The following is a 22,460-nucleotide window of genomic DNA, read 5'->3' on the forward strand; positions in this document are numbered from 1 at the left end:
TTGAATAGGCCAGCCTATAAGAGAACTTGGCCGAATCGAAACTTCGACAGAACAGAAGAGAATCGCAATGGAGCTGCAAGAGATGCCCAGCGTGAGTGGTGCAAAGGGAGAAGACTTAGAAGCCAGTAAAGCACTGCAGGAAGTCAAAGGTGACGATAAAGAAAACCTGGATAAAAAGACCCAAGGGCTTAAAGGTATGCAAACTTTACAAAAATATATAAATATTACTTGGTATTCAATTTTCTTGACAGGTTTAACTTTTAGAAATGGGAAAAAGTAGGGCAATTTAACTTGCTTTATTTGTTACAATTATTAAAAAAATATATTTTCTTTTTATTAAATTAATTGGATTCGAAGGTGCAAATTCCATCTGCTTGTACAAAATATCCGTCTGGTTATTTTGTCTTCAGATGAGGAGGAACCAGACCACTATTCCAAACTTCAGCGCCCACAAGAGGACATTTATGCTGAAGCGTTTTATTGCGACACCTCAGAATTCAAGAAAGCAGGTAAACTTTTGCACCCGGCGGACCCGAAAGTATGCTGTGCCTTTGCGTCCTTGAGAGCAAGACACGACTCGTCTCTCGGCGTCGCGTCATTCGTGGTTGCATTCCATCAGCTGTTACAAAAATACAGAACTATCTTTTGCAGAAACACTGTTGAGCAACAATGACTATTCTTTCAGTTTTATTGTTGACACAGTTTTGCCGATAAATCACAGAGTATTGGTCAGTCACGGGTTCTACAGTATAAATATGCGGACTGACAGATGTCCATGTTAGTGATCTCATCAAAATCCACTCACTCACCTTAAAAACCAAATAAATTAATTGTTGTGAAAGTTGTTATATATCCCCTTTTTTTTTTTTTTTTTTTTTTTACAGCGCATGATTAAAAAAATAGATCTAAAAAAATAATGTTAACTGGCAAAATATTTTTCTCACTTTGATTAGAGCGTGTTAAAATATGAACCTCTTTTTATATGACCCCCCCCCCCCCCCCCCCCCCGGGTGGATCTGAATTGTGGTGGAAAAATTATTGTTGAGCTAACTGAACTTGTCGGGACACTTCCTGGGGATGAGCGAAACCCGCAGCGTAAGCGGCCTCTCTTGGAGCCTGAACCAGGGCCTTTTGCCTCTGTGTGCGCAGGCTATGTAGCGATCCACACCGAGGTTAGGTCAGGCTAACCAAAACAGGCTGGGGAAGGTGTCGAGCAGCTCAGATAAGCGTTTGTATCTTTTGCCTGGCGACGTTGTGTCTCCAAGCGAATGCAGATACTGTTGGGGAGGCGTTCAACAGATGACATATGGATCTGTTCATTCTATGCTCGTGTTTTATCCAAGGTATAAAAGACTTGCACCCCTGACAGAAACACGCACCGACCGCACGTCTCCGACACACTTCGGTTTCCTCAGCCAGAGTTCAGAGTCATCATCTCACTCACAACGCAGCGACGCGAAAATGCCCCAGGACAGAGTAATTAGGTCACACTGTAGTTCCAGCAGGACACTTCAAAAAGTAATAAAAATAATTGAACAGATGTATTTTTACTTAGAAAGTCACACACGCAAAAAAAAAAACCCAAAACAAACACTTAAAACATTCAACATTTAAAAGGCAACATCAACCAAAAATGAGGAAGGATGCTGTTACACAGCAGCACTTCTGTTTACAAAGTACAAAAAACAACAAAAACCTAACAATCTTTTAACTTCATTTCAGCTTCATGTTTGTGGAAAATATCATTATTTTACTCTTTTTCAATTGAAGTCAGTGTAAAGTTACTTGTTGTTGCAGTTGCAAAACAAAGTAATTAATTAATTTAATATAGTGCAAACAGGGAAACATTTTTATTATGTTTCATTTAATATACTTTAGCATCATTTTAACTCCTTCTAAATACATTCTCAATTCAATTCAATTCAATTCAATTAAAATCAAACTTTATTTATATAGCACTTTTCATGCACGAAAAAAATGCAACCCAAAGTGCTTCACAGATAGAAAATAACAGCTCATCCCTCCCAACCCCTCAAATGGACCGGGCCCCTCCACACATACACATACACACATACGTCCACACACATGGATAAAGCAGCATGGCACTAAGAATACGGGTAAATCGCCCTTTTTTGCTGGGCCACGATAATCCAACGTCGGACAAGAGTGTGTTTTAAAACTTCGACAATAAGCTTGAAATGAGCTCCAAACTCTGCGTTCTGCACGCTGTTCCATCTGGATGAACAGATCAGTGCTGAACCAAAGCCAACCACTCTCTCTCTCTCTCTCTCTCTCTGAACCGGTGCATTGGAGTTCAGGAGACATGACGCTGCACATGCACAGACTGGCTTCTCCTGCTGTTAGGCTGCGGAGTGACCTTCACCATCCTATCTATTCTATCTCTGGTTTGCAACCACAAAACAGCCAGACTTCCTGTATCTCTCAATGCCCAACACGTACACACGCACACCACACGCACACGCACACACACACTTTGAGGAGCAACAAAGAGATATGGTTCAAGTGAAGGAGTTGAAGGACAAAACAGTCATTGTGCCCCTTAAAGTACTGATTAAAATGTCATGTTGCCATGGTGATGAGACCAGAAAAAGGGGAGGGGGGGCGTTGACTTTTAAAGTCGCTCACAAGCAGCGGGAGCAACACACAGGCTGCGCCAAGGAGCCTCTCACAAAGTCCCAGGACATCTTTTAAACCCCGTCAGCTCCACCATGTACATCAAATTTTGTCAGCGTTACGAGGGGGACGGTAAACACCAGAGCAGTGCCAAGTCGTCGTCCGATCCCAAGTTGTGTGTTGCACTGGAGGGGGGTGAAGGTGAAGGTAGGTCTCGGCTCTTTGTTCTGTTTTTCGGAGGTTGTTGTTGTCGTTGTTGTTGTTGTTGTTGGTGGTGGTGGTGGTGGTGGTGCTTTAATATGCTGCTGATCCCTCCAGCAGGCAAACCGACGGGAGAAACAGGAAACATCCGTCTGTACAAGGCTGCGTCCGTCTTCCTGGCTGTGCTGTGTGTGCTGCTGCTGCTGGCCACCATCGCACTGGCTGTGAAACGTGAGTGTCTGCAGCCATGAGTTGGCGTTTTTGTCGCCGACGACGGCTCAGTGACATCAGCCTGGAGAAGCTGGGGGTTGGGGGGACAGGAGGGGTTCACGGCGGGACAGCAGGGTGCAGATTTCAGATGCGAGGGAGGATTTATGCTATGCTGATGATAATCTGCGTGGCAACCATTCTTCCCTTTTCCTGACGGCCCCTCCCACTCTGCTCTGTTTTCTAGTCCAAAATGGATCAGGCGTCTGCCCAGTTCCAGAGGACGCCAGGAGCTGCAGCGCAGACGAGTGCGAGTCTGTTTGTGCCACTGTTCAGCCTCGGTTTGACTCCAGAAGTGGTAAAAAACAAAAAAAAACAAAAAAAAAAAAACAGACAAACTGCAGAGACGGTTTCACATCACAGAAATAAGCAGCTGTTGCCCTCAAGGCTCAAGTCTTGTGCTGTGCGTCTTCTGGATTTCTCAGGGGAAGTTCTTTTTCCTTCTTAAGAGAAGTGAAAAAAGGTTTTCCTCATATCTATTTATCTATTTATCTATTTATAATATGAGGCATTCAGTGTATTAGTCTTGTTGGAAAAACTAATTCGATAGATAGATAGATAGATAGATAGATAGATAGATAGATAGATGAACTTTATTTATCCCAGATTGGGAAACGACACCTTCAAGATTTTCTCCAACATTTAAATAACTATTAATATTTGTTAATCCGATTGTGTTCAGTTATTTGTCATTCATTTTTTAAATTGATTCAAGGTTCTGAGGACCTTTCAGTTTAGCACAGCCACAAAAATAGCAACATAAACTGAATAAAGTTTCTCTATTTTGCAGAACACACACACACACACACACACACACACACACACACACACACACACACACACACACACACACACACACACACACACACACACACAAAGATAAATATCACAATAAACGTGAAACAAACGTCTTTGAGTGCTGACAAGTTACCTCAATGGCTGAACGAGTCCAGTCTTCGTCATCTTAATACTCAATTGATCAAGTCAACGCGGCTCACTGAGGTTTCCAATTCAGTGAGCGTTCCCTTAACTATGAACTCATCTTCGGCTGACCACCACTTTCCCCGCAGTTCTTCTTGTCTGGACGCCAGGCTGTGTGACACCTGTCTGTCTGTCTGTCTTCATTGCGCGCATGCGACAAAACCGGAAGTGCAGCAACCAAATATGCCCACCTTGCAACACGCCACAACATCAAGAATGTCCCTAATTATCAACCCACAGAAAAACATCTGCATAATAATTATCAATTTGACTGATTAGGCTCGACAAATAATACAATTATAGCCAAAATGACAATTTTTTTTTTAGTGAAATAACATCACACTCTTTGTGTTTATCTTTTTTTTTCTTTTTTTTTTTAATCGTTCCTCTTCTCTGTATTTGATATCTTCACATGTTGCACAATGGTGTTTGTTTTTTCTTCAGCAGCATAAGAAATAGCAGCTCGCTATCTTCTCCTTCCGTCTCCCTCCAGGTCACATCTGCTACCAGTGTCCACCAGGTTGGCTCAAGTTCCAGGAGCGGTGTTTCTACCTGTCGACCACCAGGCTGAGCTGGGAGCTGGGCCAGAAGAACTGCAGCGCCAGTGGAGGATCCCTGGCTGTGATCGACAGCAAGGCCATTCAGGTAGCTGTGACACACAGCAGCACTCTCTACCGCTGACCTGGAGTCTGCTTTATAGATGATTCAAATAATGATCAGATAAGATATATATTAGAATGTATTAAAATGTTACAGGAAGGACATTTTTATGTAAATAAATGTGAAATTTTGTGAATAATGTCAAAATGTCGTGGAAAAAAGTCTACATAAAAAAAGACAAAATTTCATGAATAATGTCGACGTTAAAAGGACGAAATTTTGTGAATAAAGTACAAGTTTCATGAAAACAGTCGAAGCAAATAAAGTGGACATTGGGGAGTAGACTGGATGGATGGTGGACTAACAAAGTTACCCACAGTTAAAATGAAACTGCCAAAAACAGGTGTATCCCACAAGGGTGAAAAAAATTGGCGAAAACAGAAGTACTCCACTAGCCTTTGGACTTTGTTCTCGACATTTTGACTTACTTCACATTGACATTAATTGCGAAATTTTCAATTTTATTCACAAAATGTCATCTTTTTCTGTCAACTTCATTCTCGTATTTCAACTTTATCCTCAAATTGGAAACTTGGAAAAAAAAAAAAAAAAAAAAAATCAATCTTATTTTTTGTCTCTTTTTGTGGTCCTAATCCTCTTCCATAGATATATTATATACACCATTGTGAATATCCTTTTTTTAATTTGCAGGATTTTCTGACTCAAAAAGGAAATCTGAATTATTGGATCGGACTGAAACATGACAGCGCATGGACCTGGGTTGACAAAACTGTGCTGAGAAGGAGGTGATGCCCTAAATTGTTCTTCAATAAATTTGACAGAATGGTCAGAATGGGATTTCTTGTGTCTGGGAGACAGCAGTTTGTCTTAAGATCTCTGATTGTTTTTTTCAGTTGAAGCAATATTTATGTATGTATATATATATAAATACAGTATACACACACATATATATATATGTGTGTATATAAATATATATGTATATATATATATATATATATACATATATATATATATTAAATACAAATTTAATGAATTTAATGTCTTTTCTTTCATTCTCACGATTATTGACATTGCAGTTTCTCACTGAAGGCATCAAAACTACATATGTAGGAAACAATAAAAGTGTAAAATAACTAAATAACTCAAACACGCTTTATATTTAAATTCTTCAAAATAGCCACCCTTCATAAAAGGCATATTTGCAGTTGTTCAACATGTTTTTCTTTGCTATCTACTTGTATATATCTTGCTCATATATTTGGATGTTTTCAGTATCTACCTGCAGTGTAGAAAGTTGTAAATATAAAAAACAAATTGCATGAGAAGGTGTGTCCAAACTTTTGACTGGTAGTGTACTTATATGTATTTTCAGAGGAGTCTCTTTGTTTTCAGATTTGCAGAGTGTTTCAATGCACCTACAGATGTGAAAAGCAGCTGTGTTTGTTTCTTGTAGTTACTGGGCAGACAACACACAAGCGAAGGGATGTGCGACGCTCAGAAGTGAGGAGCCGGCAGAGAAGAACTGGAAATCAGGCTCCTGTAGCATGTACACCTACTTCATCTGTCAGCTGCAGATGTGAACGTGTCACCAGAACGGAGTGACCATCAGAAATCAGCATCAGCTCTTCAATAATAACATTATCTTTCAAGCCACTCCCAGCACCAATCAGTAGACCCCAGCATGTTAACCACTGCATTGCGCTAAGATTGAGATTTCTGTGAGTTTTCTCTCGTTGCACTGTGTTGTACTGTTTCTACTATAACGCCTCTCTTGCCTTTAGGCACCTTTGACCTCATTTTTATACGCTGTACAATGTCTAATTGTGCTGTTTTAACCATGACATGAAGATTAAAGTTAAATATTCATTTAAGTTTGTCTCGACAGCTTTTATTCTCATTTAAAAAAAAAGTGTCCACGCAACTGTACAATAAGTTAAATATGCATAGGTTTCGCTTTGCCTCATCGCTTAACATACATAACTGCTACCTACTTGTCTCGTCTCTATAAAAAAATAATGCACTCTATAGCATAATACTGCAGGAGTAATTGCTCTGTAGACTACAAAAAGTCCTCGTCTTGCAAGTATTTCTCACAGGCCTCCGTCAGCACCTCGTGCTCACATGTTCACATGTTGGTGATCGTACAGGGAAGGGAAGAAAAGGAGGAGTTTAAGTCTCCAGGCTCAGGTCGAGTCCCGTCTCAGACGTATTTGATGTCCTGCTCATCCTCCAGCTCCTCGTTTCCAAACTCCAAGCCCAAAGTGCTGTGGCGGATCATCTGCCAGCCCGTCAGCGACCGCCTGTTGTTGAAGCCGCCTCGGTTCTTGTGCCTGAGCTGCGGGGTCCCCGAGTGCGACCCCTTCAGCGTGTCCGTCTTCTCCTCCCTCCCTTCCTCCTCTTTGGAGAAAGCTTTGATGTAGCGCCGCATCTTCTGCAGCATCGGGTCGTTTCGGTCCTCGACCCTGCGGCAGCCAGGAAAACGAAATGAGGGTCAATAAAGCATTTCATGAGCGCGACGGAGAAAAGGACATAAAATTTAAAAAAACAAAACAAAAAACAGAAACATAGAACTAACATGGAAAATCATGTGGTTTCTTTGCATCTTCAGTGGGTGTTAGGGCAGAGAACTCGAGATCCACAATTGTAGAGGTGTGATTTTTTTTCTGTTTTTTCTCTTTCTCTCTCATGCAAAAAACTTGCAAGCAAATGTGTGAAAATGACTCATCACATCTTATTAGCAGTCCCTCTCGAAGTTCTGTTTATGATAAACGACTGGTGTGATTTTTTTTTTATCAACTGCCGACGTTCCAGTTACAGCCGAGCTGATTCAAAAAGCTCTTTAGACGTGGACGATATCACATGTTTTAAAACAACTCTTCCTTTTTGACTGGGACAAAAACAAATACTGAAAATACAGCAACATCATTCCAAGAGTTTTTAAGCACAAATAAGGAAAAGAAATGTTTGCACCAGAACCCTCATGCCACCAGAACTTGACAGCATGAGGGCCACCAGGACAAACAGCTCATGGAGATGGAAGCCTGGCTCTGGTGGTGCAGCAGGGTTGGAGGTTGAAATCCCCTTTTTGACAATTGCTGCACATTTAGGTGTGAAGCATTGTCTATTCTGCCTAACAAATAAATAAATCATACTTGAAATGGTTTGGGAGGAACAGTGGTGGTCTCACCTGAGGTACCAGCGCTCCATTAAGCCGTAGCTCAGCCCGCACACCCCGAGCCGAGGCCAGAGACAGCGAGGCAGCCTCCTCTCCAGCATCAGCGTCGTCGCCACCACCTGGACAACATTATCATTACAGCTTTAACACCGAAGGTTTGTTTTTTTTGTTTTCTCCCTGTGTTTCGCGGGTCATACCTGAGTCCTCCAGAGCTCATCCCGCTCCTGGGCCACCCTCCAGTGGGTGTCGCTCATCATGGCGATCAGCAGGTTGAGCAGCAGGATGTAGGACACCACGGAGAAGGTGCAGTGCAGCACGTGGACGATGGGCGGCGTGGCGATGGTGTGGTCCACCGGCAGGTCGATCAGGCCCACGCTGAGCTCGAACTGGGAGAAGAGGGTGATGGGGAAGGAGCGGTAGGACGGGATGGAGTCCGGCTCCTGGGTCATGTAGACCATCCACAGGGCTGGAGTGAGAACCACACAGGCTATAGGTTATTTCTTTGGTTTAGCCCCGTTAGTTTTCACCACTTGAGGACTATTCTTCCTGGGCTCCACACACATACATAAAAACAGACACTGGGTTGCAATAATTACAACTCAAAGTGGGGTGACCACCAAAATTCCTAAAATAACAGTGTAGAACCAAAAGCAAAACCCCCCCAAAAAACAACACAAACCACCTTTATTTGGATAAAGATTGCCAGCAGATACTCACAGGTGGAGAAGCCGAGCAGCACGATGAAACTGAGCCACATGAACTTTGTCAGATCTCCGAAGATGATCTGGACAGGAGGGAACCGAGACACAAGCAGGCAAAGCTCAAAACCAGAGACAGCAAATGTGCATCAACAACAACAACAACAACAACAACAACAACAACTACAACAACATTTCACACTACACTCTTCTGAAATAACACATTTTCGCAATTTCCTTTTAGTTTACTGCTGATGATACTCATCTATGTGAAGATCCATGTGAAGATGGTGATCATGTTCATTTCTCAATAACTATCAACAATGACTTAACAAGGTTGGATACAGATAATGTCAAGATCCATGTCTTGATTTCTATTGATTAGAGTTTGCAGAGTTCACCTGAACTTCTCGAGACTTCATGCATAATTCAATATTCCAATCAGTTTATTTTTGAGATATTGTCCATTTTTAATCAATATGAATGCAACTGCCGGGCTCTGGGGGGTTCGTTCAGACCTTCTGTATCATGATGACGTAGGGGCCGAGCATCTCGAAGCCTCGTGCGAAGAACATGACGTTGCACCAGCCCAGGACCAGACACACGGCCATCACCACCTCCTCGCCTTGCACCTCGCACGCCCGGAACACACACAGCAATACCACCAGGCAGGCGTAGCTGATCCTGCTCACAGTCACACAAACCACAAGTCACAAGGTCAACACAAGGCCAGGCCGGACACCGTCCTGTAAATGTGTGCGCGTGCGGGCGTCTCTACGCACAGGATGACGTGGAAGGGGCCCCCCAGCGCCGTCTGGCCGAAGTAGCGCTTGGCCCCGACTCTCAGTATGTCGGGAATCTGTCGGACGCCGAGCAAAAAACATCAACCACGTGTGACGACGGCGGCACTCCTCTACGTGAGGTCGGCGTGAAAAAGATGAGGCGAGGTTTGAGAAATTGTTACCTCCAGCAGCAGGATGACCATGGCTCCCAGCACGCTGATGACCTCACCGGCCAACCGCAGATTGTCCTCGTGTGTTAGATAACTCTCCTGCATGCACGGTAAGCAAAAATGTTAACGACCAAAAAAAAAAAATTTACTGCGAGGCCACGAGAATGTATCGGCGCACTGTCAGATGAGGTTGAAATGGCTCGATGTCTTCTATTTTTATTTAAGGGAATTTAGATGGTTTTTCAGCGCTGTCCCCGAAATCAAAAAATTCCCCATCAAGTTCCCCTATTACCCCAAATTCTGCCAAAAATAACAGCAAAATAAAGAAGTACAAGAAAAATCTCAAGTGCAAGCAAAAGGTCAGCACCCCTGTTACTTATTATTATCCATAAAATCTACTGATGCTGAATGTTTTTGAACAGTCCTTCGGAACACAGCCGACACAGTTCCCCCTAGTGTATATTTGATGATTACAAAAGTGTAAATGTACATTTTTGTAATTGATTGTGTGGATAAAAACTAGAATAGAAATCAAATGGAGGTGTCTGAAAATAAAAATAAAATGCATTTTCAGCTAATCTATCATTCACAGAAAAACACATTGAAATGATCACACAGAAACTTGACTTCACATACATTAAGTGCTTTCTGGATCCGGATGGTTTTGTCCATGTCAGACTTTGTGTAATTCTCGGGGGCGTCCTTTAGAGGGCGATATGCACAACACAAGGTGAAGGTGCCGATATACAGGAGGTACAGTAACAGCAGCAGCCTGATGGCAGGTGGGCGACAGAGACAGAAGCACAGCAGTCAAACCATCATTTCAAGATCTCATCAGGGCCCTGTTGCTCCCTCTGCGATGTCACAAAGGGGCAACTTCCAGAACCAAGTGTTTTTACGCACACATTTTCCAAAGGTGCTCCAATTAAAATGTGGTAAAGTTGATTTTGTGGCAAAATGTTCTCACCTGAAGTAATGTTTGCCGTACAGGTTCCACTTGAGACTCACCAGCTGCCTGACGGGCGTCACCTCCAGAATCCCCCGCGCCTGCACAAACACACACCTTGTGTTATTGTCTCGTCGCCTCCCGCCGATAATCTCTGGGCTGACGGGCCTGTGATTAAACTGGGCGGCTGTGGGTTTTTTTTTTTGCGCGGGCACCTCTCGCTGCTGGCTGCCCACAATGAGCTCCAGCACTGACATGTTGTCGGCCCACGAGTCGATCTCAGTCAGGTCGTACAGGTAGGACGTCAGAGGGCCCAGACTCCACTGGGCCACACGCCTCTTACCCACCAGGTGCTGGAAGACCTGAGAGGGACACAAGGCTCTGGTGAGATGTATGTATGTACAGTATATGTATATATATATATATATATATATATATATATATATATATATATATATATGTATATATATACATATATATATATATATATATATATATATATATATATATATATATATATATATATATATATATATATATATATATGTATGTATATATACACATATGAAATTCAATTCAATTCAACTCAATTCAATGTTCCAACCCGCGCGGCCCTCGCTGGGCTCCACTCACCACGATGTTTCCCTCCTTGGCGGCCAGTTTGAAGGGCGTGAGGCCTCGGAAGTTGGGCACCATGTCCAGTGACACCGACTGGTCCAGCTCAGCATCGCGCGCCATGATCAGGTCGATGGCCTGGCATGCTGTCGTCTTGTTGGGCTGCAGGACCAGAACGTGCAGCACCGTGTTGCCTGGACACAGACGCACACACACACACAGACGCACGCACGCACGCACACGCACACACACAATTTCCTTATTTAGTTATTTATGGTTATATTTATTTATTGATGTATTTATCTCTTTTATTTCCCCTTTTTATTTATTATTAATTTGTTAATTTTGCAATGTTGTTCAAACGTCTGCTTCTATTAATGCCACAATTTTGTATTCTGTTGTTGCCTCTCTGTCCCTCTCTCCTTCCATGCTCCTAACTTGGGTTTCCCTTCTATTCTCCCTTTATTAACATTAATATGATAAAACCACTCAACAGGTACATGCAGTTCCTGAACCCACCTGTGTGATACACACTCTCAGCTCACAGGATCTCTACCCTTTGAGAATAATTCTGAGCCATTTTCAAGACATTCAGAGTCTTTTCTGCTTGTCATTATAGCCAGACAGGACAAAGTAAGAAAAAAAAAACAGGGTGTGGGGTGAAGGCAGGAAGAGGGCGGTGGCGGTGGGTGAACAGAGGACTTGAATTAGGAGAAGTGAGACCGAAAGCTGTTTATAATGGAAGAAAGTATCAGAGTGACAGAGGCTTGAGAGACACTCTGCACTGCTCCTCCTACCAGAGGAAGGATTTCATACCACGGTAATCCTGGACCCGGGTGCTGGCCCCGGCGTCGATCAGCATGGAGATGATGTCCTCGTTGCCCACGCATGCAGCGAACGACAGGACGTGCTCCCCTGGTGGCCAATAGCAAAAAAAAAAAAAACACAACAGTTAGCCTTTATTCATTTTTTTTTTGTCAATCGTTCACTGTGACTCTTGTTCCAAGGTCAAAAACTGCACTTTTAAAGGTTGAATTCCCGCTATCTTACCGTAGTAAATTAGTCCTCCGATCCTCTTCCTGAAGTACAGGCCGGTGACGCGAGGCGTCGCCACGTCAGCGCCTCGGCTCACCAGCTGCTGCACCAGGTTGATGTTCTGGTTCACCACAGCAATGTGGAGAGGAGTCACTCCTGACGATGGTGGGGAGAGACCGTGTGAGTCATCAACTGTTTCATAAGGTCCCATTTGATTACAAACAAGCTATATAACAATAATTTGTGTCTCTAGTTTATCATTGAACTCCCCAGAGAGTGAGAACTGCGTGCAGATTTACAACTCAGCCCGTTGTGATGTCACAAAGGGCCCCAACATCTCTCATATGCAACTGACAGCGTTCTTTGGCCAAATGTCAGTATGTTTCCATCCCCTTCCTTTCATGTGGAGGCTCCAACAAAGAATCATTACTAGCTGGAAACTATTTTCGCAGGATGCTGTAAACAGAGGGCTAATAGGGTTGATAATTATTCATGCAAGGCTGCCGCACCAGTGATTAAAAACAGACAGATGTGCCATTGAGCAGAATACACCTGAGTGCTGGCGACACTGGCCAGGACAGTGACGAGGTGCTGCCTTCAGGGTCCTTCAGCCATGATGTAAACATGATGATCTTCACTCTCATCACCACTATCTGCTGTGTCACAGTCGGCGGCTGCGGCGGCAGCGGCTGAGTCACTAATGCTGCTTTTGCCTGGTAATGACAGTATTAATGTCAACCTCTTGGCAATTATCACAAGTTTGTAATCACACTGGAATTTGGCTCTGCTCGCTCTTCAGAACCATTTCTCAAATATGCTCTTATTTTCTTGATTTCCTGAGACACTGAAGGTCTCCCCTCACATTATTCTTTTCTCGTATTTTGTCATCGTCACTGTATCCGGTTTGCCATCTCAAAGCCCATCCAGCATGAGCATGTGACAAATAAAGCTCTTGAATCCTCGACAGATTTCCAGAGTGAGCAGATTGAGCTCTGTCTTTATGTCCTGCTGACAAAAAATACTTGGTGTTGTAGTTTCCAGCCAGAAGTGATGCCTTGAGGGACCTTCCACATTTTTTTGGAAAGAGAAGACAAGAGGGCGGGACCAACAGCCGGTGGGCTGTTTTTGCTGCTAACACGAAGGAGCTGTCAGCGGTGCCCTTTGTGACATCACAAAAACTGGTTCCCAGAACATTTGTGCACAGTTGTCAAATTTTCTGAGACATTAAAGAAGTCAAGAATGAACTTTTCTCCTGAGGGATTCGCCGCTGCTACGACTGCGAGTCCGAGTGCCGTCGTGTTTTCCATGTGTCAGAGGCTGCAAACCTTGGAAGAGCTCCGAGGTCATGGGCTCATTGATGAGTTCAGGGGCGCCGTCCATCAGAGCCACGGCGGCGTCCAGGTTGTCGTTCATCACCGCCACGTGCAGCGCCGTCTCGCCCAGAGCCCCTGGAGGGAGAGAGAGAGCGAGGGAGAGAGGGACAGAGAGAGAGGGAGAGAGAGAGAGAGAGAGAGAGAGAGAGAGAGAGAGAGAGACCCCACCATTTCAACCATTAAGACCAGAAATACTAAATATAAATTGGAGTTGAAAGAGCAGTTGGAGGATTTTTTTTTTTTTTTTTACCTCTCTCAAAGATGTTGGTGGAGGAGCAACTCAGCAGCTTCCTGACGCAGCCGACGCTGTTCTGCTTGGCAGCGTAGAAGAGGGGGATGTCGTTGATACTAAAGGAGGACGATAAACGAGAGAGACGCCATGGCTTAGAGAGACGTCTTGTTTCTTATTCCATTGGACTTTCAAAAAGAAAAAGGAAAAAGGAAAAGTATTTTTTTATTTATTTATTTAATTTTTTTTTACTTTTTGGTGTAGAGGAGAAACGTCTCGTCCAACATCTCGTTCCATCCTTTCTTATTCTGGAGACGAAACCTCAGCTGGCTCCACCAGTGGTTGAGCTCGCTGGGAGCCGAGCGGGCCAGAGACGGAGACATCGACACTCGCTGCTGGACTGGGAGTCAAAAGTCCACGAACACACGCACACACACACACACACACACACACACACACACACACACACACACACACACACACACATACATACACAAAAACATAAAGCAAAATTGAGTGACTTTAAACTCCACTTAGGAAAAAAAAGGAAAAAAAGCCGAATCCTCAAATCTCTTGTCGATTGAGGGCCTGAACGTTGAGTGTTTTCTCCTGACTTTTCATGTTTCTGTGAAATATATGATAAAAAAAAAAAAAGAGAGAGACTAAAGCGTCTCAGCCTCACCTTCAATCGGTGACAGTGCCGCTCCTCAACTCCCGGCGATCCTCAGACATAACAATCAATCAGCGGCGGCCCAAAAAAACAGACCAGCGGATGGAGTGAGTGTGCGTTTGAGAGGTGGAATCCCTGCACACGTCGCCGTTATATATGAGCACGGACTCCCAAGGGAGGAGGAGGTTGGATGGGTGGGGCCTGGGCGGCCGACAGGTAGGACAGAGTGAGAGAGAGAGAGAGAGAGTGAAGGCTGCTACTGAGCGCGTGCGTGGACTCACTTTCACCGCAGCTCAGGAATCCCACAGAGAACAAAAAAAACAACAGGCCCAGACTTCTGCACTTTTATCATGTTGATTTTTTTTTTGTTTTGTTTCTTTTTAGAAATCAAATCAGCAGCAGCGTGGATGACAACGCCCCCCCGCCCCCCGACCCCCTCACCCTCCTCCCCACCTGCTGTATATCTCCCTGTATATCTCCCAGGCTTGTCTGCATTCCTCCAGAACCTGCAGGGCCACTATGACACTGGTGCCGCATCATGACAGCCGACACATAGCGGCAATTCTTTTCAAGTCGGCCGTCCAGGGAACCAGTTTGGAAAATTGCAAGGCGAGCATGTGAGTGTCAGCGCGGCCTGCCGGAGATGCAGAGATATCAAGGGGGAGGAGGTCGCGGGGGGTCACAAAGGTCACGGTGGGGGGGTCACGACGTCGACTTTCTCTTGCCGGATTTCATAATCCGTTTTTTTCCCCGAGGTGCGCGAACGCATCTCGTTCACGCATGGAGGCTGCATTCACTGGCAGTGACGTGAGCCGGTGTTGTCAACACCTCATGTCACAAACACTGTAATTGCCACATTACGGAGAAACATAATGAGGAGCTCGAAGGGCCGGCGGCATCGTGTGATTTTCCTCCCGAGGCGGAACAAAAAAACATAAGAACGATTTGGTCGACTGTGAGGAGAGGATGTGAAATTCTCCATTTCCTTTTTTTTTTTTTTTTAATGAGAGCAGTCAGTATTTTTGGCGAGAGGAAGGAAACCGCCAGCGGAACCTGAATCACCGATCCCATTTTGGGGTGTTTGCTTGTCGCGCGCAGGTACGCAGTGCCCGGTGTTTTGTGTTTTTGCTGCGCAATTTTTAGTGGGTGACTAAAAGGCTGGTGAGCCGCGGGATCAGCAGGCCTCAGGTTGACCCGAAAGGAGGCCCTGACGACGGAGCGCGGCGCTATTGTGGAGATAATAGCTGTTTTCCACCACGGGGAGCACCGTCTTTAAGTCGGCCCATAAAGACTGGTGGTTTCCACTCCATTAATGTCTTTATAAGGAAACAATAACAAGGGCAAAAACATTTTTTTTCGCGGTTTTGCCCGTCCGACTGTTCCGCTGGGCGTCTCTTTCACAGCGGTGTTAATTAGGGAGGAAACACGGCGGCAAACAATTCGACTGCGGACGGTCGGAAGGTTTCCGAGCTTAATGATCGTGATTGAGACAATAGCGTCGCATCGCCAGGTTTACATAAATCCAAACAGGTTCGACCTCCAGTCGCTATGCGGAGGTCAAGCACACGGTGCCACCTGAATGTCCCATTGGAACATTTTTGGGCCTTTGCTCATCAAAATGTGATGGAATTGGACCATGACTGCGTAGGAATTATTAGAATGATTGAGTGAGCAATGAAGGACTCTTTTCTTTTTGGGAGTTTTTCTGTCTAATCAAGGTCAATATATTGCCTACAAAAAATTTGTATCAAGTAATAGGATAAGAATTACAATAAGAGGATAGAAGCATGAAGATCACTCATTAAAGCGATGATGATTAACTAGCTTTAACGATAAAAATGATAAAATAATACATAACACATGATATTGAAATAATAAAAATACATAAAATACTTCACCTATTGACCTAATGCTTTTGATAATATAAAGTATTTTTGTTGTTGTCAACACCCCACTTACTTCAATCCCACTGAAAATATTTCTCTCTTTCACTTGTTAAAAAAAACAGCCAATTAATAATATAAACATGTAAAAAGACTTTTCCCTAACCTGCTGATGACTGATAAAGTGACAAAGTAACGTGAATTGGGGATTGCGAAATTCTGTGTACAGTATATTACCAATAGTCTGATCAATCCTAACACTAATCCTTCTCGATACACGACAGTGATGTGCAACAGCCGCGCCACAATCGCTCAGATCTGCTGCGATACCTGCGACCTGTGGGAAACTGCTGCCTGTTCCAGGGCTGCTGCTGATCCCTGCAGATCCCAAAAACTGATTCAACTCCAACCTGCTGAGCTGTTCAACCTTCAGCACCGTCAAGGTGACACAGTGAGACCATCAAGGTGAACGTTCTGCACGTATGTAGAGCTTGAAGTGCATGAGGGCTGCAGGGGCTGCAGGTGGAAAATAGCCTAGCGGTGGCCACGATGACCCAATGTCAAATGAGAACAATGTGTATTAATTTGTAATAACCAGGTTGTGCCATCATGTTGCAGTTACAAAGTCAAAGTTTCTTTTGCAGTCATAATTTCTATGTTTTTATGATTTGATTTTTATGATTTTTATGATTTTATGTTTTTATAGGGCAGGATTTTACAATCTGAAACTACACCAGATCCTCTGTTTCTGCAGCTTCTTCTAATGCATTACAGACTAGATTTAATTGTAGAAATGTTTTTTTTTAAAAGACATTCAATTATTTATCACATTTTAGCAATCTTTACCCCTTTCCAGTCATGCAAATGACTGTTAACCTTTAGTATGAATACAGAAAACAGGTCATTTTCCTGATTTCCTTCTCACAGCTGAATACATTTTGATAGGAAGTTTAGTGCAACTTAAAACTTTTGTAAAATAAAAAAGTAAAGCAAGGTCGAACGTAGGTAGAAAAAGGAGAAGCACTTCCAATTATATATATTTTTTAAATAAAATCATATTTATTTTACAAATTTTCACAATTATGGAGCGGTGGTGAACACGCATACAAGTAAACACAGCTAATAATGTGTGTAGCCTGACACACTTGTCTCAAACACACATACACACACACACGCACACTTGCTCGCATACAGAGAATTTTGTGCGGCTGATACGCGCACACACACACACACACACACACACACACACACATACAGCGTTTAGCGCCCCTCCTCCCAGTGTAAACGAGATCAGACTCTCCATCAGTCACCGTTTCACACATTCACAATGCGCCCATGACTCAGTGTCTTTTTACACTTTCAGTCCAACTGAAAAAAAAGAAACAAAAGCAGAACCAAAAAATAAAAAATAATAAGAGGTGAAGTGTTGAACAAACACGTCAAAGTGGGTGCAGTTCCGACGGTGTTTTGGTGGCCGCGGGTTCGAGTCTGAGGCTTCGTCCTGCTGCTGAGAGTGAGTGCGAGCTGCGGAGGCGGAACTTCGCTCAGAGCCGAGATATGTTGTTTATCTTTGGGGGGGGGGGGGGGGGGGGCATGGCTTCCGCATCTTTTTCAGGGGGAAAAAAGCTTTGACTTTGTCATCGTGGTGGCAGTGATTTCCATCCGGCCACCCGGCCGGCAGTCGTGCTTTCACCAAACAGAAACACACATGCTTCTCAAAGCTACGGGGTGATCATCGTATCAGGACAATCGCCCGCCGCCAGGCAGTGAGTACCCTGTCGGTTATTTATTTTTCTTTTTGTGCTGACAGCTTCTAGTATTTGGTGTTTTTTTTTTTTTACAGGCTGAATAGGTCACAGAACTCTATTAACGACGTAAAAAAAGAAGAAGAAGGAGAGAAAAGGCTTTGATTGTCCTCACGCAACTCTTTGTGTGGAGAAATCTCCGAAAATATTTTAAGAGGAAAAACGAAAACAATTCTTTACAAGTTCCTCTAACCGTGTGAGTGGGTGGGATGGATAAATATCGGGGACGGACGAGAAGGTGCAGAGGTAGGATTGCTTGGGTGGAAGGCGAAGAAGGCCGACGACGATAAAGTGAAGTCTAGTGAAAAAAAAACATCAAATAATCTTCCTCCTGGTCCTCAGCACCGCCTGGACTGCAGCTCCCATGGTGCATCTCTCCTCTGTCCACTGTCTGGAGTGACTGGCTGGAGCTCTGCTTTCATCTCCGTTCCGCTCTGGCTGTGGTCCTGGAGTCAGCGGGTGGCGCTGGCGAGGTGGAGTCCCGCCCTGTTCTGGCTTCCGGGCCACTCGGCTTCGGAAACCAGAACCCGGCGAGCGGAGGAAGGTCGCGGCGCAGCTCAGGCTGTGCGGGGCGGAGCTCACACCTCCACCTGGCCCTGCATCAGGTGGGCCCTGAGCTGCTGAGCTGCGCTGACGATCTTCCTCTGGTGTCCCAGCAGGTTAACGCCCAGGTTCTGGACGTCTCTGAAGGAAGAGAGCAGACGGATCAACGCCTCAGCGTGAACCCGAGTGAGTTCCCTGCCGGCAGACTGGAGTCCAAAATGGCTTCGAGAAGGAGAGACACGCGGTCACGTCGCACGTTTGTTTTGTGACTTGCGGAGGACGATTTTTGGATTTTGTGAAAGTTGTTTTTCTGTTTTTGTTTTGACAATTTCCAAAACATCTCCCAGAGTGCGTGTGAGGATTTAACCTTATGTATCAGTCTGCAATATTTTATTTTATTTTGCGTGTGTTTTTTTCAGAAATCAGTGACAGTAAATTGTGACAAGATGGACAAACTAGAAAAACATGAGGGATCCTCCATAACAAATTAGATTTAATACATCTTCCATTATAACTATTTTTTTTAGGAGTTGCAGTTTTCATTAGTCTCTGTGTCAGAGTGGCAAATGTAGTAATTTAGAAGTAATAACTATGATGGATTTGGAGCAAATGAAAAAGTGCACGGTCCTTTCAAAATGGAAGTAAAAGAAGAGCAAAAAAAAAAACATACAAAAAGATCTAACTCTTGCATACTTGAAGAAAGTATGCACCCTAGGAAAAAAAAAAAACAGGGCTCAGTATCACATTATAACGTGAAACTATCACCAAAAAACGTGATAATTATCAGATAAAAACATGAAACTATCACGTTATTTCGGAATAATTTTCACATGACAACGTGATGCTCGGGGGACATTCTAAAACGCTTAAAAAGGTTCACGTAGCAAAAAGCCCAAAAGTCTGGGTATGACTAGAAATGTCCACACAAAATTGGTGATGACTGATGGCTGTTTTCGGTCATTAAGCTACGTTAAGCTTTTTAAACATTTTTGAATGTCCCCTCAGTATCACGTTATAACGTGACAATTATCACGTAAAGAGTTGATAGTTTCAAATTATAACGTAATACTGAGCCCAGTTTTTCTTTCTAGGGTGGCAGCAATGCCGTACTGTGCAATGTAAAAGAAAAAGACAAAAAAAAGAAGAAAAATGGAGTGTGTACTCACTCCATGGTGAGCATGCTGACTCGGTCCAACGTGTCCAGGTGCGCCTGGTCAAACTCGTCCTGGTACCGCTCCATCCTCAGCGCCTTCAGCCAATCCCCGACCGTGGCCACTGCCGTCAGGTCAGTGGGGGTGGGGCTGAGCAGCGGCTGAGAGCAGCTCCTGAAGGACGGAGCCAAAAAAAAAAAAAAAAAAAGGTGAGAATCCATGAGAATCCAGAAATACACACACAGATTGCTCAGCGGCCGCAGCGCCTCCATCGTTGTTTTCTGCTGCCTCACCGAGTTGGCTCGGCCTTGAGGGAGGCGGGGTGCCTGATGAGCCGGTCCAGGGATGACAGCATGGACTCGAAGGTGGGCCGGTCGCCCCGGTCGGCCTGCCAGCACTGCAGCATCAGGGAGTGGAGAGCCGAGGGGCAGCTGTGGGGGGCCGGGAGGCGGTACTGGTCGGCGACCGCCTTCATCACCTGCAGCCACGGAAGGGCCAAGAGGATGCTAAACACACGCACACACACTCCACACAAGTAGGCCAGCCAGATTGCTTTAAGGAGGCTGGTCTGGCAGGGAAAAAGGTCACAGAGCGCTCCAGGGTGACGAGGAGGGAAAAAATATATGCAGATTAAAGCCTCCTGACATTTTGGCGCCGCTCAAGCTGTGCCTCTTAAACAAGGGGAAGAGGGTCAGGGGTAGGATTTAAAAAATCAGAAGCAGCACTCACTAGTTTATGTGAGGGCTGCTGGCTGCTTTGAACGCTGATGTCACAACACGCAGCAAAACACGGAGCAAAACACGGAGCTTTAGGTCAATGTTGACCGCAAATCCTTGATTCAAACCTAGTTTGACTTCCTTTTCAGAGATTAATTGTAAGGACAAATAAGTTAGTTGGTAAAGTTTTGGAACAACTATAAAATCAAAATGAATATACAATATTTAAATAAAATAAAATAAAATAAAAGGTTAAAAGTGTTTGGCTGGTTTTGTCAGTCCTGGTGAAGAAAACTACCCTATAATTGGAAGCATCAGGACTGAAAGTCTCACAAAAAGATGATTCAGATTTCTACTCTTGGTTACAAGAAGCAACTTAGTGACCTTGATTAAATATTTGAACAACCACCCAAAAGAAATTACTCATTCCTTGCTCACTCAACCATAGACACACAGACACCAGGGTTTTTTTTTTTTTTTTTTTTTAAAAGAAGCAAACAGCCAAGAAGTACAAAGTCACTGGATGTTACGAGAAGGAGGAGGAAATAGGAGTGATTCGGGTCTTCAGCTGGCCAACGGTGACTCAGCACCTCGACAGCACCGACACCTTCTTCTTTAAATGCTAAATTTAAGCTGCAGCAGAGGGTGTCAGAACCGTCAGCGCACAGTCTGCCGGACTCACTCCACTTCCTGTCTTCACCCTCACACACACACACACACACACACACACACACACACACACACACACACACACACACACACCTCTTGATTGCTCATGTCCCAGTATGGTCGCTCGCCGTACGACATCACTTCCCACATGAGGATGCCGAAGCTCCACGCGTCGCTGGCCGAGCTGAACTTGCGATGCTGAAAGGCTTCTGGTGCTGTCCACCTCACAGGGATCTTACTGCCCTGGTGGGAGGAGACAGACAGACAGACAGGAAGTCAGGCAGGCAGACAGACAGACAGATTTAAACATCACATTTAAGCATCACAAAAATGGTGGCAAGTTTTAAATGTATGTTGTAATAATTTTAGGGCTGTCAGCATTAACGCATTAATTACGATTAGTTAAATACAATCCATGACGGGTTAATTTTTTAAATCGCATTTCAAACGTAAGGACGGGTTCACACCGGACGCGCAAATCTTGCCGAATTCTTCCCGCTTCCTTTTGGCGCCCTTGTTAACTGATGGTGTTGTTCAGACCATACGCATCCCGTGTGAACCTGCCGTAAGCCTTTTTGTCCCTTTTACTAACCCGTAGTCGGCCCCTCTGGCTGATGTCTGGTAAGAAATACTTTACATTGTGGGGTTAAAACTGCCTTGAAATGCAAAATAACAGGATTTTACACATGCTGTTCAAATCGCGATTAATCGCAGTTAACTCCAAAGATTTTCTTATTAGTCGCGATTAAAAAACGTAATTGTTTGACAGCCATAAATAATTTTTTTCTCGTCTCTGGGCAGTTAAATTGAGTCTCGAGACGATGTTCTGGAAATCAGCCCTTTGTGATGTCACAGTGTAACCTGATACCCCACACTGTTACCTCTTCCAGGTTACCAACATGCAGCCACAAGGTTAGTGTGTTTGTGGAACACTGTAAACAGAGAGCTAAATATGTTGTTTTCTAGAGAATTACTGAGAGATTTAGTGCTCAGTAAGTTCTAAGACTGCTCCAGGAAAACCTTACGGGCTCTGGGCCAACAGTACCGTACCAGTGAGGCGGTGTAGGTGGGTATGTTGTGATCCAGGCCTCTCATGAGTCTCGACAGGCCAAAGTCGGACACTTTGCACACCAGGTTGGAGTTGACCAACACGTTCCTGGCCGCCAGGTCCCGGTGCACAAAGTTCCTCTCGGAGAGATAGCGCATGCCTGCGCCGATGCCCCTCAGCATCCCGACCAGCTGCAGGACGCTGAACTGGCCCTCGTTCTCCTGGACGGGGTGAAAGTGTGAGGGGTC

General features: G+C 44.4%; 3 protein-coding genes and 1 long non-coding RNA gene across 7 annotated transcripts in view; 1 reads left to right on the forward strand and 3 right to left on the reverse strand.

The window, feature by feature from the left end:
• Positions 1 to 67: 67 nt before the first annotated feature.
• Positions 68 to 6,613, forward strand: LOC142898276 (C-type lectin domain family 4 member E). 4 transcript variants are annotated; one of them, XM_076041133.1, is made up of 8 exons: positions 68 to 203; positions 423 to 509; positions 2,953 to 3,066; positions 3,290 to 3,400; positions 4,577 to 4,728; positions 5,395 to 5,489; positions 6,158 to 6,558; positions 6,590 to 6,613. In XM_076041133.1, the coding sequence occupies exons 1-7, from the start codon at positions 68 to 70 to the stop codon at positions 6,282 to 6,284; spliced, it is 822 nt and encodes a 273-aa protein (XP_075897248.1). In that variant the 3' UTR covers positions 6,285 to 6,558; positions 6,590 to 6,613. The 4 variants fall into 4 exon arrangements, with proteins under 4 accessions (XP_075897248.1, XP_075897249.1, XP_075897251.1 ...); XM_076041134.1 differs by having other exon boundaries at positions 2,956 to 3,066; XM_076041136.1 differs by lacking the exons at positions 68 to 203; positions 423 to 509 and adding an exon at positions 2,504 to 2,841 and having other exon boundaries at positions 2,956 to 3,066.
• On the reverse strand, positions 2,910 to 4,608 carry LOC142898278 (uncharacterized). Its single transcript, XR_012928556.1, has 2 exons — positions 4,034 to 4,608; positions 2,910 to 3,542 (listed from the first exon to the last, which is right to left on the reverse strand). It is a non-coding gene; the product is annotated as an uncharacterized LOC142898278 (long non-coding RNA).
• On the reverse strand, positions 6,571 to 14,552 carry trpv6 (transient receptor potential cation channel, subfamily V, member 6). The gene is made up of 17 exons (XM_076041130.1): positions 14,410 to 14,552; positions 13,980 to 14,127; positions 13,749 to 13,846; positions 13,451 to 13,573; positions 12,141 to 12,281; positions 11,907 to 12,005; positions 11,109 to 11,284; positions 10,691 to 10,837; positions 10,497 to 10,576; positions 10,166 to 10,301; positions 9,542 to 9,628; positions 9,360 to 9,436; positions 9,096 to 9,261; positions 8,597 to 8,663; positions 8,077 to 8,345; positions 7,892 to 7,998; positions 6,571 to 7,166 (listed from the first exon to the last, which is right to left on the reverse strand). The coding sequence occupies exons 2-17, from the start codon at positions 14,108 to 14,110 to the stop codon at positions 6,905 to 6,907; spliced, it is 2,166 nt and encodes a 721-aa protein (XP_075897245.1). The 5' UTR covers positions 14,111 to 14,127; positions 14,410 to 14,552; the 3' UTR covers positions 6,571 to 6,904.
• Positions 14,553 to 17,323: 2,771 nt separating this feature from the next.
• The window catches only part of ephb6 (eph receptor B6), a 38,617-nt gene continuing 33,480 nt past the window's right edge, over positions 17,324 to 22,460 (reverse strand). The window contains exons 15-19 of the mRNA XM_076041129.1: positions 22,215 to 22,433; positions 21,258 to 21,407; positions 20,073 to 20,257; positions 19,795 to 19,953; positions 17,324 to 18,769 (exon numbers count right to left, since the gene is read on the reverse strand). Coding sequence (XP_075897244.1) covers positions 18,664 to 18,769; positions 19,795 to 19,953; positions 20,073 to 20,257; positions 21,258 to 21,407; positions 22,215 to 22,433 — 819 coding nt within the window. The 3' untranslated portion in view covers positions 17,324 to 18,663. The remainder of the gene's footprint in view (positions 18,770 to 19,794; positions 19,954 to 20,072; positions 20,258 to 21,257; positions 21,408 to 22,214; positions 22,434 to 22,460) is intronic.

The sequence above is a fragment of the Nelusetta ayraudi genome, unplaced genomic scaffold, assembly GCF_046127955.1.
Source record: "Nelusetta ayraudi isolate G7.1 ecotype Tasmania unplaced genomic scaffold, CSIRO-AGI_Nayr_v1 ptg000063l, whole genome shotgun sequence".
Taxonomy (NCBI): Eukaryota; Metazoa; Chordata; class Actinopteri; order Tetraodontiformes; family Monacanthidae; genus Nelusetta; species Nelusetta ayraudi.

Excerpts from the sequence above, each read along its gene's own strand:
- LOC142898276 (XM_076041133.1), top strand. The coding sequence starts at position 68 with ATGGAGCTGCAAGAGATGCCCAGCGTGAGTGGTGCAAAGGGAGAAGAC. Across the intron at positions 510-2,952 it reads CTCAGAATTCAAGAAAGCAG|CAGGCAAACCGACGGGAGAA; the intron begins GTAAACTTTTGC and ends TGATCCCTCCAG. Across the intron at positions 5,490-6,157 it reads AAAACTGTGCTGAGAAGGAG|TTACTGGGCAGACAACACAC; the intron begins GTGATGCCCTAA and ends TGTTTCTTGTAG.
- trpv6 (XM_076041130.1), bottom strand. The coding sequence starts at position 14,110 with ATGTCTCCGTCTCTGGCCCGCTCGGCTCCCAGCGAGCTCAACCACTGG. Across the intron at positions 10,577-10,690 it reads TGGGCAGCCAGCAGCGAGAG|GCGCGGGGGATTCTGGAGGT; the intron begins GTGCCCGCGCAA and ends GTGTTTGTGCAG. Across the intron at positions 9,629-10,165 it reads GGATCCAGAAAGCACTTAAT|GAGAGTTATCTAACACACGA; the intron begins GTATGTGAAGTC and ends CCGTGCATGCAG.